The 15,095-nt window shown below is 33.9% G+C and overlaps 1 protein-coding gene across 11 annotated transcripts in view; it reads right to left on the bottom strand.

Annotated features, from left to right (window-relative positions):
- MEIS2 (Meis homeobox 2) overlaps positions 1-15,095 on the bottom strand; it is a 223,847-nt gene that overhangs the window by 141,200 nt on the left and 67,552 nt on the right. For all 11 annotated transcript variants that reach the window (XM_087951748.1, XM_026664543.2, XM_087951752.1 and 8 more), the window contains one exon: positions 14,478-14,623. In XM_087951748.1, the coding sequence (XP_087807874.1) occupies positions 14,478-14,623 (146 nt within the window). The remainder of the gene's footprint in view (positions 1-14,477; positions 14,624-15,095) is intronic.

The following is a 15,095-nucleotide window of genomic DNA, read 5'->3' as shown; positions in this document are numbered from 1 at the left end:
AGGACACAAAACTACTTGTCCTTAAGAAAAGTAATTAAGTATATTTGCTGAAGGGGTTGTATTGGCCAGTGGAATGGACTATTCTACTATCATATTTTTTAAATTTGTTTTGGAGTTTTGAAAGATGCTTCAGGACATGCTAGTTTGTTCCATAATATAAGTAGAACCTATCTTGAAATCAAATGTATATTATCTTTCATTCTGAAATAACATATATTTTCTACCAATATATTCATTGGGACGAGACATACATACATATATGAATGGAAACCTAGGAACCTGATGAAGATACCAGGTTCTGAAAACGAAAAAGCAGCACATTAGCCATACAAAAAAAATTGTTAACCATTTGATAAGCATGTTTTTGTGCCAATATCATATTAAGGTTTATTATCTATCATATGTACAATTACTATATGTGCCATTTGATTTATCTAAACACTACAAAGTACTTTTAATCTTTGTACCATTAGAACCATACTTGTATGTTAACCATTGAAAATATTTTGTTGATCTGAAAGTAAATTCTATTTCGGAGATTTTCTGCCAACTAAAATATTGCTGTCTGCTCACCCACTACAAGTATAGAAAATATTTCTATAGGGCAGAGTACAGCTGTGACCCTTGAGCTTGTATCCTTCCTCACTGTGCGTATAATATGAATCAGGAGCTATGTATAGATACACTTACTCATAAACAGTTATTTGCTTAGCCAAGTAAAGGATAAAAAACTGACACCAAGTTATACACCAAACTGCAGAAATTTCATATACTATCATGCTGAATGAAATTTCATGCAAGATTTGTTGCCACATAATATTCTCCACTATGACTGACCATCTGTGTATACCTTTCACATATAGGACACAGAAACAAACCTATTCATTGAACATTATTAATTGAAATGTAAATTACTTTTGAAATCATTTAGTTCATTATATTAATACAGTCTATGCTACAATGCAAATTCAAACTTAAACATGCAAGAACAATATTGAACAGCACTAAATCATATAACATTCCCAGACTTTATAAGTGACTAGTCACCCTGGTATAAGCTTTATTTGAATATACTTTTACCTTAATCTGAGATGACAATAAAATGAGTCTATTTCCTATGATAAACTTCCTATTTCAAATGGCACCAATTCAAATTTTAGGTAGAAATTTGCAGAACTGACAAACAATGAATAGGAACAGAGAACAAAAACAGGAATAACATTCAGAATTTTGCAGGATTCAAAAGAAAATTGGATTATGTTCTCTTAATCTTAGATTGTATTATAGAGTACAACTCTCTATCAAAGAAGAAAGAATGTATAAATTTCCTAAGAGCAGAATAGCAATAGCACTTAGACTTATATACTGCTTTATAGTGCTTTACAGCCAACAATCTGGGTCCTCATTTTATCCACCTCAGAAGGATGGAAGGCTGAGTCAACCTTGAGCCTGGTGAGATCGATCTGCCAAATTGCAGCCAGCTGGGTGCAGCAGAAGTAGCTTGTAGTACTGGACTCTAACCACTGTGCTACCGAAGCTCTGTAAAATATCACTACAGAAGAAGTAAGCTTAGTCAATGGACTTCGCAATATCTATTATATAAAAAATAAAGTCAATCTGAAGAGATGCATTATAAGAGAAAGTTTGTTTAAAATTTGAAATCCCTTGAAAGAAAGATTACATCATTAGAATCACCCTCAAATAATTTTTACTTCAAGGATAATTAGAATTAGAATCTTCTGATCATATACAGTATGCCAACCTGATACAATTATGATAGACTAAAAAAATAAAGGCTCAACAATAATTGCTCATTGAATGGGAATCTAACATGATTACTTTATTTGCAAATAACTGTAAAAATTAAAATTGATAATAAAAAGGAGAGCTTTAAGAAAGGTGATAGAATTTAAAATACCTAACAAAACCAAGATCATTTATTAGGAAGTATCTATAAATTTATTAGGAAGTAGCTCAGTCAGTACAGTTAACTGGGGAGGCAGGGGCAGAAGGGGTAGTAAAAGAAGCCAGCATTGCTATTGAACCATTCTCATTTTCAAACCAATCACTCTCTCCTCAGAATGAACAAAATCCTCTAACTGAAAAAAGAATACTGGGCATATGGAGCAGCACTAAAAGAACAGAATAAGGTTGCATGTCTTGAAGCATCTTACAAAAAAACCTAACACAAATATTAAAAGATGCCAATATTAGAATATCAAATATAAGTACCCCCTCATTGCAAAAAACAAACCAATTGATGCACAGCACAGCTGCAGTTATAACTGAAGATCTTGGATACAAAACCAACAAACAAGAATAAAATTTACCATCAAACTGGAAGATCAGATTGGAAAATAAGATCAACATGCTAGCATTCAGATGTAAATCTAAAACATTGAAAGAAAAGAAGTTCAAGAAGACAACGACCTAAGAAGAATACCTGATCAAAAAATATCATCTGGAGACAAGGAAAATTAGGGAAACACTGAAAGCAATAAAGCAGCAAATAACAGCCATAACCAAGAAAATCAGCAGATATGACATTCAAATTGCACACTACAGGTAGAATTTTCAATGTCAATTGAATCAACATTCTTTCATCAATACATCAATGGAGAGAGTGAAATGAATCAGTTAACACCGGATAAAGAAGAAAAAGTGTAGTTATGGGCAGAACTATGGAACATTCCAAAGAAATACAGCAGAATTCACCTTGAATAAAGGAGGTGAACAATGAAAAATAAACAAATAAAAAGCTGAAATGAAAAAATTCGTAAAACAGCAAAAATGTTTGAAAAAAAGGACAAGGAAAACTAAGAATTGGTCAAAGAATTCACAAAGTGAATATGAACTCCACGGTTTTTGGTTGAAACATCTGATGAGTCTACATGCACTCACTGTCAAACAATTTAACAACACAATGCAAAAATACAAAATTTAAGATTGATTAACATCTAGAAAATCCTACTTCACAATCAAAAATCCAACAAAAGGGACAATACCAGGCAACAAGCCAATTACCTGCTTACCCACAATTTTCAAAATGTTAATTGGTCTAGCAGCTGATGCCATCCAAAAACATCTAGTTGAAAATAACCTGAGCAGAAAGAAAATTGCCCAAACAGGAGAGGAAGAAAAGATAACCCCCCCCCCCAAGTGACAAGATGATTTTGAAAAAATGCAGAAAAACATTTGTTTATTCCAGCTTCTTGGGAAGGATTTGACAAAAATATAAAATCCAGTGTAGACTTGTAGCTGCATGACTAACCATAATAGAAACATTCTATCATAGAGCAGTAGGCCAGGGACCACTGGTGGTCTGCAAGAAAATTTTGGTGGTCCACAGAGAAATATCACCCCCAAAGCAATTAATCCAGGCTGTACAGGAACACAAGGCTGCACTGCCCACATGGCCCATGGGAACACAAGGCTTGTATCACTTGCATTGTGAACAACACAAGGTAGTGAGGGGAGGGGGAAAAGAGCAGAGGGTGGGAACTTGCTTCACTCGCTCCACACACCTCACCTGGCCACCAGGCTGCTTCTTTCTGCTTCTTTCTTCTTCTGCTTTTGACTGCATGCAAGGAAAGCAGCAAAAGTCTTTCTTTCTCTCTCCCAAACTTCACCAGAAATGAGTTTTTGGGACCCTGCAAGGCATCCTGCTCCAAGAGGCTGCGCCGGTGTGACAAGTCTCACAAAGACTCATTTCTGGCAAAGTTTGGGGGAGAGAAAGAAAAACTTCTGCTGTTTCTGCTGCTTTCCTTGCATGAAGCCAAAAGTCTCTCTCTCTCTCTCCCCCTGAGAACGGAGCTAAAGACGGTATCCTGCGATCCCAAATAAAGAATGATTGATTGGTAGGACTGCAGACTTTTGGGGGGATTTTCCCAGGGTCTTTGGCCCGTGGGATTTAAAATTATGAGTTTTTTTGTCCCTGAGGTCCAAAAGGTTGGCGACCCATCACAGAGGATGTGATGATCTTGACAAATACTCAAAAGGAATAGAAAGAAATACACTGGAAAATTCTGAAAATAAAATGTGAATTAAAACCACAAATATTTTAATTAGATTTGACCACAGAGAGTATAGGGAAAAGCATCACAACTGATTTAAGATATATGGTGACAGCAGTAAGATTGAAACTTACACATCACTGGAAAAATAAAGTTTCCAACAACACAAAATTGGGAGTTCAAAATGAGAAAATATGCGGCAATGGAAAAACTTTACATATTCAGTATATATAACTTGCCTTGTGAAGTTATACACTTCACAAGACTTCACAAGATACGATATATACACCTACATATAATACACACACACACACACACACACACACACACACGTCTGTGTGAAGTTACATATACTTCACAAGTCAAGACCTGCACATGGAACAAATGAAAATATACGATGCTATCAAAAAAGTAAAAGAATTGAAATGGAAATGGGCTGGACACATATCAAGAAGAATTGATGGCAGGTGGACCAACGCAGTCCTAGAATGGATCCCACTTGATAAAAAGCGTCCACAAAAGAGACCTAAAACAAGATGGAGCAACGACATCTGCAAATATTGCGGGCCCATCTGGCAAAGGAAAACTCAAGACTGTATTGGTTGGAAACATGCAGAACAGGCCTCCATCATGCTGTGGATACACAATGGCTAGAATGATGATGATGATATGTAACAAAATTCCAGACTCCTTTATGTACAACATATATAGAACAGTGGCCAAGAAAAAGAGAAATTGCTTAAAGATAATTAACATTATTTAAATAGAAGTTAGCAATAATTGTAAATGTTTAAAGTCAGGGATAGTAGGAAAAAAGAGAAAATAATGACCATGATTGAGCCCAAAATTTCCATTGCTAGACAGTGGTTAAGTGACTTTTGCCCCATTTTATTATCTTTCTTGCCACAGTTGTTAAATAAATCATTGCAGTTGTTAAGCTAGTAACATGATTGTTAAATGAATCTGGTTACCCATTGATTTTGGTTGCCAAAGATTGCAAAAGATGATCACATGCCAGTTACCAAGTCTCCGAATTTTGATTAGATAAGTCATGGAGATATTGCATTGGTTGTAAGTCATAAGTCACTTTTTTCAATGCTGTAGTAACTTCAAACATCACTAATTGAATGGTTGTAAGTCAAGGATTACCTGTAATAATAATACTTGAAAGCTTCCCCTCTATAATGTTCTTTTTAATGTCTATTTTATTTTTAATTATTCTTATTCTCGTGGCTGTTTTTAATATTTTCTTGTGCATTTAACACATAAATTCTTAGACCTACTCATTATTTTGTTGTTCAATTAAATACCTTCACCAAATTCCTGAGAGGCTGGTTTGACAACAAGCAGGATAGCAAAACCATAAATAAATGCAAAGCATCAGCAGTTCTGGTTATCTTTTGATTTGATTGTTTACAGTTATTTCATTTTGATGAGTGTAAATGATACATTTCAGGTGGTCTAGCTTGCTATCATTATGTTAACAAAAGATTCATAATAAGCAGCAAAATGGCATTTACTGTATTGTTCTTAACCAGCCAGGTTAATGAGCTGTAATAGTTGGCCTATGCTTGATGAATGATATGCCATATGGTTCAAATTTACCCACTGGTCCTGTCACAGTAGATAGCTTAAATGATTTCAAACCTGCTAAAATGTATTACATACCTGTAACTTTCTCTATTTTTATCTCAGAATGAACAAGATTTTAGAAACAATAATTTGATTCAGATATAATGGGGACCAAAAATGTTCACAATCAGTAAATGTGCTGTGATGAGTCTCATATTCCCTGCTTCTTTTTTTCTTTTTTCTTTCTTTCTTTTTCTTTCTGCGCCAACTCAGAAAGCCCAAACTGCCCAAGGAGCTGCTGATACAGTTCTACAGAGGAATTATTGAGTCTATCATCTGCACCTCTATAACTGTCTGGTTTGGTTCTGCAACCCAACAGGACAGACACAGACTTCAGAGGATAATTAGGACTGCAGAAAAAACAATTACTACCCACCTGCCTTCAATTGAGGACCTGTATACTGCACAAGTCAAAAAGAGGGCTATGAAAATATTTACAGACCCCTCACATCCCAGACATAAACTGTTTCAACTCCTTCCCTCAAAACGACACTATAGAGCACTGCACACCAGAACAACTAGACACAAGAACAGTTTTTTCCCGAAAGCCATCACTCTGCTAAACAAATTTATTTCAAATTTCACTTACTCTCCTGCCTCACTTCAATATGTCTGAGCGACTCCAGATACTGGAAGACTTTTGAATGAAAGTGTTACCTCCATTTTTTTTTTTTAAAGAGGGCCACTTGGGAAAAAAAAAGATTCTAAGGAATTCCTTGTTTCTTGATTAAAGAGAAGGCATTGAATATACTGTTCCTTGGCAGCCTTTTCAGTGTCCGGGTTTTTAGTGTGTGTGTGTGAGAGAGAGAGAGAGAGAGAGAGAGAGATCAGCTGTATTGAGAAGAGAACGTTTCCTGTGTTCTCATTTTATTTACAACATATTTTACGCTTAATGGTAAGCAATGAAAAATATTTTTAAAACTCATTTCTAAACTCCATAGCTATTTGCATATTCTTGGTTCAAAATTGGATTAGCTCATTTCAAAATTGTCCAAAGCAGAAAAGTGCGTCAAAAAAAAAAAAAAGTGCAAAAGTGGAAGGTGTGTGGAAGAGGGGGTAGTCTTATAGGGGAGTATATAACAAACTCTATATTTTGAGTGGAAATGTTGGGGGTCGTCTTATACGCCCAGTCGTCTTATACGCCGGCAAATACGGTATATAAAATGTCCACCAAGTTTCACAGTTCCAAGTAAGGCAGTAATTCCTGCTCTGTCCCTTATCTCTTTATCTTTCCATTCACACCCACTGAATAATTCATTTATATATTTTCCATCATTATTAAACTGAAAGAGGAATTAAGAAATATCAAAAACTACAATAGGATTTTAAATTCCTAATTAAAATATCACCCACACCTATCCAGAATCACTTAGTGAAATGGGCAGCTATAAAAATGAAATAAATAAAACTGTGCTACCTACTGCGCTACACTAGGTAGCGCAGGTCCAAACCCAAATGCATTGCTAGTAGCTGTATTAGTTCCAAACCTAATTCCTGCCAGTTTGGATTAATGGTGGAGGAATATCCATACTGTCACAGGAAGGAGATTGACTTTAATTCAAATCAGACTCCCTCTGAGCCATCCAATGGGCTCAAAAAAGCAGTGGGAGCAGGAGTGATGTCTGACTTCCTGCCACTTTTCTCACTGATTTTGCTTGCAGGAAGCTTGCATGGAGCATTGGAAATTATGAAAATGTCACCACAACTGCACTGCAGAACAATGCAACAGCAGCTACTTTATTAATACAACTGGTTTGAAGATAATTAAAACAACCCATGTAAGTAATGAGTCCCAGGTTTCAGATGTTAGCCCATTAGATGTACCTTGATTAAAAAAAACTTTGCCCCAACATGCATCATTCGCCCAATTAATGGTTACAAACAGACAGGAAAGTTTTAGAAGTATATAGAAAAGTTTTAAAAATAAATTTTAATTAAATATTAGTAAAACATTCAAAAATGTTATCAACACCCTTTTCTAGGCAATCCACTGTGCCAAAGCAATGAAGTTAACTCTATGTGAGCCTTTCTACTTCCTGATTATCAAAATTTTTACCCTAGATTTACCTAACACCACATTTTGTGGTTATCAAAATATGCTTTGTATTGTCCTTTCAATACAATACCAATATAACTCATAAGCTTTAGATTCTAAAGTGACCTTAAGAACTTCTGCACACATACTTTTTTATAACAGTGTTTGTTCATTCTTCTATCTCTTGTGCTCTTAAAAAGGGAATTGGCTTTTGGGACAATTTGGTATAACCAACTGCTTTGTTTTTTTTCCCATTGGCTTCCTTTGTAATGATGTGAAACTAAGAGACAATTTCTTTATTAACTTTACTGGACAATCTGAGACCACTTCCTGATTCAGGTTTATGTATGCTTGTTATTTGCCATATAGTCATTCTTTGAAATCTCTTATATTTATTAGCCTGAGATAATACTACTCATATAATCTGTCCATAGTAAAACAACAGGTATTGGAGTAATCTAATCAAAAGTTGAATGTCCCCCAGAAAATGCTCAAACATGGCCAGTTTTTAAGTCCATCACAGTGTCAATTCTTCTTTGCACACTGTCAGAAATAGGATTAAATCTTATGTCATTTCCTCTCCTGTTAGCTTCTTTTCCTTATATGAAATTGTTATGTTCCAAAGGCAACTATGCCAACATTGTGGCTTTGGAAAAATCTCATTTTATATTATGCTGGATTCATCAGCATGGACCACTGAGAATTGTTTTGGCACTTAACATGATTTTTGAAGCATTTTTTTACTTCCACACTATTACCAGTTGAAAAAAAAATAATTATCAAATAGGATAATAGAGTTCAAAGGATTATCTCATTTGATGATTACCTTTTTGTAATTTAAAAATGCATTAACATAGATTTAGATAACTTTATAATGCAGCCCAAATTAGTTCTTACATGGAACCTCTAGATTTTTCTCCACATACATTTCAATGTGGCCTCTCCTTTATTTCATTATAAAGACAAACACTAAAATAACTTAAACTTTTTATGTGCTATAGTTGGGTTTTAAAGAAGCAGGATAGAAAGACTATTAATACTTTTGAAATTTGATGTCATGAAAACTCTTGAGAATATCTATGGAGATTTTCACTCATCCAGGTCATGGTTTTTCCAAAGGTGCTTTTCAAAAACTGAAGAAGCTTCTTGGATGAGAATAGAAATGTCTTCAAAGAAAAACCAGAAAGTCCAGTTGCCTTTTGAAAAAGGACCTTTGGGACATCTTGAAAATATCATGGATAATCAAGAAAATAAACAAATGGATCATGGAACAAATCAATTTAAAGTTCTCACTCAAAGCACAAAGACCAATCTTAAATAATAGACCAATCCATTATTTGAAGAGTTAGTTCTCTGTAAAAGTCTTTATGCTGGAAAAGTGGAAAGATAAGGGAACTATCAGCAGCAAGGTTAATAGTTTCATACAGCAACAGTGTACCATTACCAACTGTCTTTAATTTAATAGGAATAAGCATCTAAAGCACTAAAACAAATTAATAAGATGATGCAGTTATCATTAATAATATTCCTTCCATCCCTATTTTGATAGAAAACACCCCAGCCTTCAGAGTTTTATGATAGAGGCTCAGGTTCTATTATCAACCAGTTAATACTATTCAGAACAATATAGTTAAATAGTATAAATTATGACCTTAGCTAGCTTCACTTACAGACATTTCCTAAATTCTACTGGAATTTATTCTTTCAAATCTCAGTGTATCAGAATTAGTTTAATATTATGTATAGCAAGTGTTTTAACCTACAATTCAGGAAGCAATTGTGAGCAACGCAGAGATCTCACAATATTCAATGATTTACAGACTTATAATTAGAACAAACCACAGCTGCTGTTTCCAAATGGTAATAAACATAAACATTTAAGTTTTATGTTTAAAAACTATTTAAATGATAAAAATCTGCTTTTTAAAAAATTAAAATGTATTAATGTGAGCTTAAATCTAAATTCTATAAAAGATACCTCTAAAAAGGAAATAAGACTGAATGAAATCAATGTGCAATTCTCATCTCTGCTGCAAGAAAAATCAAATGACTAAAAGTAAAAAATCATAAACTTACATAGTTCCTTCCTTTGCAACTGCTGCCTGTTCTGATTATATACATCTATCTTGAAAACAGATTTACATCATGCAGTAAGTTTTTCTGTGGCTGCTATGATAAGAAAACTTTCAGCTCAACACCAGTGTGAGCAAGAGGTATCTTTGTACACAAATACTTCCTGTTTTCATTCTATGATCAAATATGTTATTTGCATGGGAGAGCACTTGAGAGAGGAAAACAGATATGTCTGAAAGACTAATTGAGTGTACTAAGGGGCTGTTTGGCACTGGAGGAAAAAAAATAGCTTTCCAAGGCTATGTATAAACCTTGCACGGGTCAGATTTCTTGCTGTTCTTTTTCTTTAACTCTCTTTGAAGTGAAATAACAACAGCCTTAATGTCAGGTCTACCTTTCTGACATCATAATCTTTATGTACTTCTGAAAAGCTTATACTACCAGGTTAGGATTTCCTTTACCCACTCAAACACTGGATATTATCCAGAATAAGCAAGTATGCTTCCAAGCAATTCATCCTCAGATCCTTTCATCTTCCTGTATTATTGTAATACCATACACAAGGCAGTTCCCAATTGCATAATAAGAACATGGCTGAATTATAACAGAAGCAGAGGAAATGTGTGTAAAAAAATAGTTTTGCATATAGCCTACTATTTGTATTTTTGAAGTTATTCCAAAAGTAGGATTGTAGAATTGTAATATTTATAATTAGGAGATAACACTATGAAATGTTAATGTCATGGGTCAAATTAATTCATGAAGAACTATAATCAAGTTTCAAAATAACTTTTGTTAATATACAGAAGTAGTACAATTAAATTTGAATTGTATTACAGAATATTTATTGCACGTTGTTAATAGAAGAATGTGTGTATATATGTGTGTGTGTGTGTGTGTGTGTGTGTGTTTTCTTAAGTTTTCACGGGTACTTACATGTATGGTATTCAGCTTTGTTCGGGTATTTTCCCACATCATTATAGTTGTGCTTTTAAAGTTGTAGCAACGTTTCGGCAGAATCTCATCTGCCATCATCAGGCTTCTTATTGAGTTCGTCTGGACGAACTCAATACAGAAGCCTGATGATGACAGATGAGATTCTGCCGAAATGTTGCTACAACTTTAAAAGCACAACTATAATGACGTGGGAAAATACCCGAACAAAGCTTAATACCATATATATGATCAAATATTTCACTTACAAAAATGTTTTGTGAGTTTGGAGTTTTTCTCTTCTCAAAGAGTCCTTTGCTTGCCAGGCCAAGAGTAGGTTAATGATTTTTGTCATACTGAACTAACAACTAACAATTGCTACAGTTGGCCTTCAGTATTTTATTTGTCCTTTTCAGGTATTCAAAATAGGTGACAATAGCTTGCATTGGAGAACATATGTAGAGAGACCCCTGTGGGTTATGGAAAAAGTTGTTCCATACTGGTTGGGTGTTTGAAAAAAAAAATACAGCCAGAGTCCTTTTATGTTCCTTTCATTAATGAGAATGCATGAATGTCAAAATGCACCAATGGGCCATTCAAGGGGTAAAGCCTTAGCAGCCCCTTCTTTAAGAACACATCCTGGGATGTAAAATACATTTGCTTAACAAATTAAAATAATGAGATAATTCAATTAGTTTCTTCTTTAAAGAAAGAGCGAAAAGGGTACATTGTAAGATTATTGTAATAGAAGAATAGGTCACACAACACAAAAGGGTAGACCAACCTATTTGAAATAAGGTTAGAGAAGTAATGAACAGAAAAGGTTTAAAATTAGAAGCTGTTTTATAATGAATTTTGTCTGAAAATGTATAAAATTAACATTTATTTTAGTGATTGGAGAAAAGTTATATTTTGAAAGAACTATATTACTTGAGAACCAAAAAGAAAAAAAATAAAGAAAATAAAGGCACTATTTAAGATGAAGATTTTTTCCCCTTGTCTACATGCATTTAGGGCAAACGTCTTTTGAATTTTCAGTTCACTAATCAGAGATCTGCACTATCATTCTCAAGCTGAAGAATTATGAGTATGGTACATTCTTTGACATCTATAAATTCATTAAAACCTAGATGGTATTTTTTTAAACTTATTCAAAGGTCATCCTCATCAAAGCTTTTGATTTTTTTAAAGTCATCAATTTCTTTAAATTTCTTTAAGTCATTTAAAGTCAGTTTGAAAAAAAAAAAGCACAAATTTCAAGACAAAGTAATATCCTGGAAAATGATATTCAACATACAATATACACAAATTCTTCTACTGGAAGCATGCACTGAACACTATTCACACGCCCATTTAGAACAAAAAGCAGTGGAGAAATCCATAGAAATGATGTAGAAGATTTGGTGAGAGAAATTAACATTAAGCTTAAGTGAACTGAAAGAAATTACTCATACCCCCCCTTTTTTTCCTTTATCATTGTGCTGCTCTTCAAACCACTTCCTTAACATTAAAAAAATCATTCCTGTTACACTCAACTTCCAAATTAAAAACATTTTACAGGTTAGTAAATCTCCAGCTGAGGTGATGTAGCAAAGAACAGCTGTGAAGTAATTTTGATAATGATGAGAATAATAAGCACATGGCAAGGTTCAGGGCTTTGCTGTTGCAGCTTCAGTGCTCTTGAATAGATAAAAGTGATTAAATACTCCTGATTATCCCTGACCAATATGTAATGGATTTACAGCCCTTTCAATTAGTCAGTATTTGCTTAGGACTCATTATTTTGTCTTTGGTTAAGTAATCAGCCCAGAGACTCATGTTCTGTCTAATTCCTCTGAGCCAACCGGGTACTATGGGGCACCTGACCTTTGGAATGGCCGTAGCTGGAAGGCAAAAATAACCACTACTCCAGCAGAGACGCTGGCTATTTGGAATAATCCTGACCCTTTCGGCCAGATCAATTCACCATAGATTGCTAATAACACTCTTACATCAAAATAACGATTTAGAATTGTGGATCTATTGGTGCTTAGCCACTAAAGCTGTTCTACCAGCTACTGAGAAATATTGAGTAGTAACTACCATAAATAAAACAGGTATCCTCAAAGGGATTATGAATAGAAATTAATACCATATGAGCAAAAATATATAATGTAGATACAGCTAGTTCTCAAGTTACAACATTTTATATAGTGACCGTTTGACGTTACAGTGGCATTGAAAAAACTTACAATAATTGCAGCATCCCATGGCCCTGTGATCAAAATCCAGATGTTTAGCAACTGACTTATATTTGTGACACTTGCAGTGTCCTGGAGTAATGTGATCACCTTTTGTGACCTTCTCATAAGCACAGTCAACAGGGAAGTAAGAATCACTTAATAACCATGTTACTAATTTAACAACTGCAGTGATTAATTAAACAACTGTGGCAAGAAAGTTTGTTAAGAGAAGCAAAACTTAACAACTTGAAATTTTTGGCCCCAATTGTGGTTGTAAACCAAAGACTACCTGCAATTATAAGTTACCACTTATCATTGTGAGAGTTCACTATGGGCTTTCTTTTAAATTATTAGTCCTTATAGAGTATATTTTCTATTTTTTAATATTAAAAAAGACAGGATTGAGAAGGATATCCTTATTACAAACATAAAAATATTTTCTATAGAACTTTTGTACCTTATTGGAATATAAATACAAAAGTACTGTACATTCCAAAACGAATATACCATCACTATTCTGAAAGTCTAGCATAGAGAATAATCATATCTGTTTAATTCTGGAAAGATCTGAAACCCACATTAAATAACATCAATCACACCACAGAACTGCTTGATTCACAATAACCCTTGAAAAGTTATTTAAGTTGGGCTGACCCTTCACTGATGACTACATATTTTTTGTAGTATGTGTGTGAAATCTAGGACCATGAACCAATCTTCTCCAAATTGGTGTCTTCTAGATGTGCTTAGAATTAAAGAAAATAAAGGCCAGCACATGTGGAAGGTACCAGCTGAGGGACAGCTACCATAATGATTTATACTGTTTGCAAAAGACACCAAAATTAATTAATTGTTATGTTTCATTGTATTTTTTTTACTTGAGATCATTCATGTATTATACACACACACACACACACACACACACACATCATTCTAAAATTTACATCACAATAAAATATCAACTTACAGTATCTGAATACATTTTATTCTATTTTATTTATTGAATTTATACAGCCTCACATCTCATGTTTATAACTCAAAGCAGCACTCAAAATTAAAAAGTAAAACTATACAAGCAACCTAATTAAAACAAAACCCATTAAATACAGGTAGTCCTCACTTAGCAACTGCCTTATTTAGCAATTGTTCACAGTTACAACAATGATGAAAAAGAAACTTTGCAACCAAGACTCGTATTTGCAACCTTTGTGGATCTGTGAGGCTAAGGAAAAGTGAATTAGAATTGTAAAGGATGTTTCACATAGCAACCACTTCACTTAACAGCACAGTTGCTTTCCCAATTGTGGTCATTAAATGAAGACTACCTGTACAATAAAAACCGTTAAACATAATATATTACCAAAAAGTTAAAATGGAAAGTGCTTTCTAAACTTATGCACAATGCAACATTTCACAGGGATCCCAAGCCCAATAACAAAATCAAATTTTGTTTTATATTAAAGTAATAAGTGAATAGATTCATAAATTCTGAAAAGAAAATTAACCATAAGGACTTTTGTTCAACAGAATTCTTTAACAAACTTTTAATTCTTTTAAAAGTCCACTTACCGTGAGATGTTGGAAAAGCCATGCTCTCATGATATTTGTTGCTACTTTGGGGAAGATTCCTCTTTTCTTTTGACGCTTTTTATCCTTGTCTGGATCATCATCATCACCTGTGCCCGGAGAAGCTACACTATTGTCTAAACCATCTCCTAAAAGAAAAAGAAATAAGACAAGAGATTATAAACAACCATTTTAAGCTCATTTGATTAATCAGATTAACTAAAGCACTAATGAACTGTTATTCATATATGAAGATATCCACTATTTTTAATGTCTTAAATATAATTTTGATAGAAATATAAAAAGTTAGAAGCCATTGTCCATTCAAATATTAATGTTATGCTGCATACATACACAGACTATTAATTCAATTATAGATATGCATTTCACATGGTGCAATATCTCTTTGTAAGTTATAGGATACAATATGTGAAAATCTATCAAGAGAAAACCTATTTACTATAAATGTATTCCTTGCCATCATCTAGTTAAATGTTCTGTGGTCTATATATTTTGAACCCTCTGCATAGGTGACAATATTTCACTGCTCAATGAATGTAACATATTATCATCTCATCCCTTCCCTATAGGCTCTCATCTTCCTATAATGCATGCATGCAT

The sequence above is a fragment of the Notechis scutatus genome, chromosome 1 (genome assembly GCF_049901735.1).
Source record: "Notechis scutatus isolate UNSWTSFEM ecotype Mainland chromosome 1, rNotScu1.2, whole genome shotgun sequence".
Classification (NCBI taxonomy): domain Eukaryota; kingdom Metazoa; phylum Chordata; class Lepidosauria; order Squamata; family Elapidae; genus Notechis; species Notechis scutatus.
Note: the sequence above shows the minus strand (reverse complement) of the source record. Positions and strands in the feature narration are given on the sequence as shown.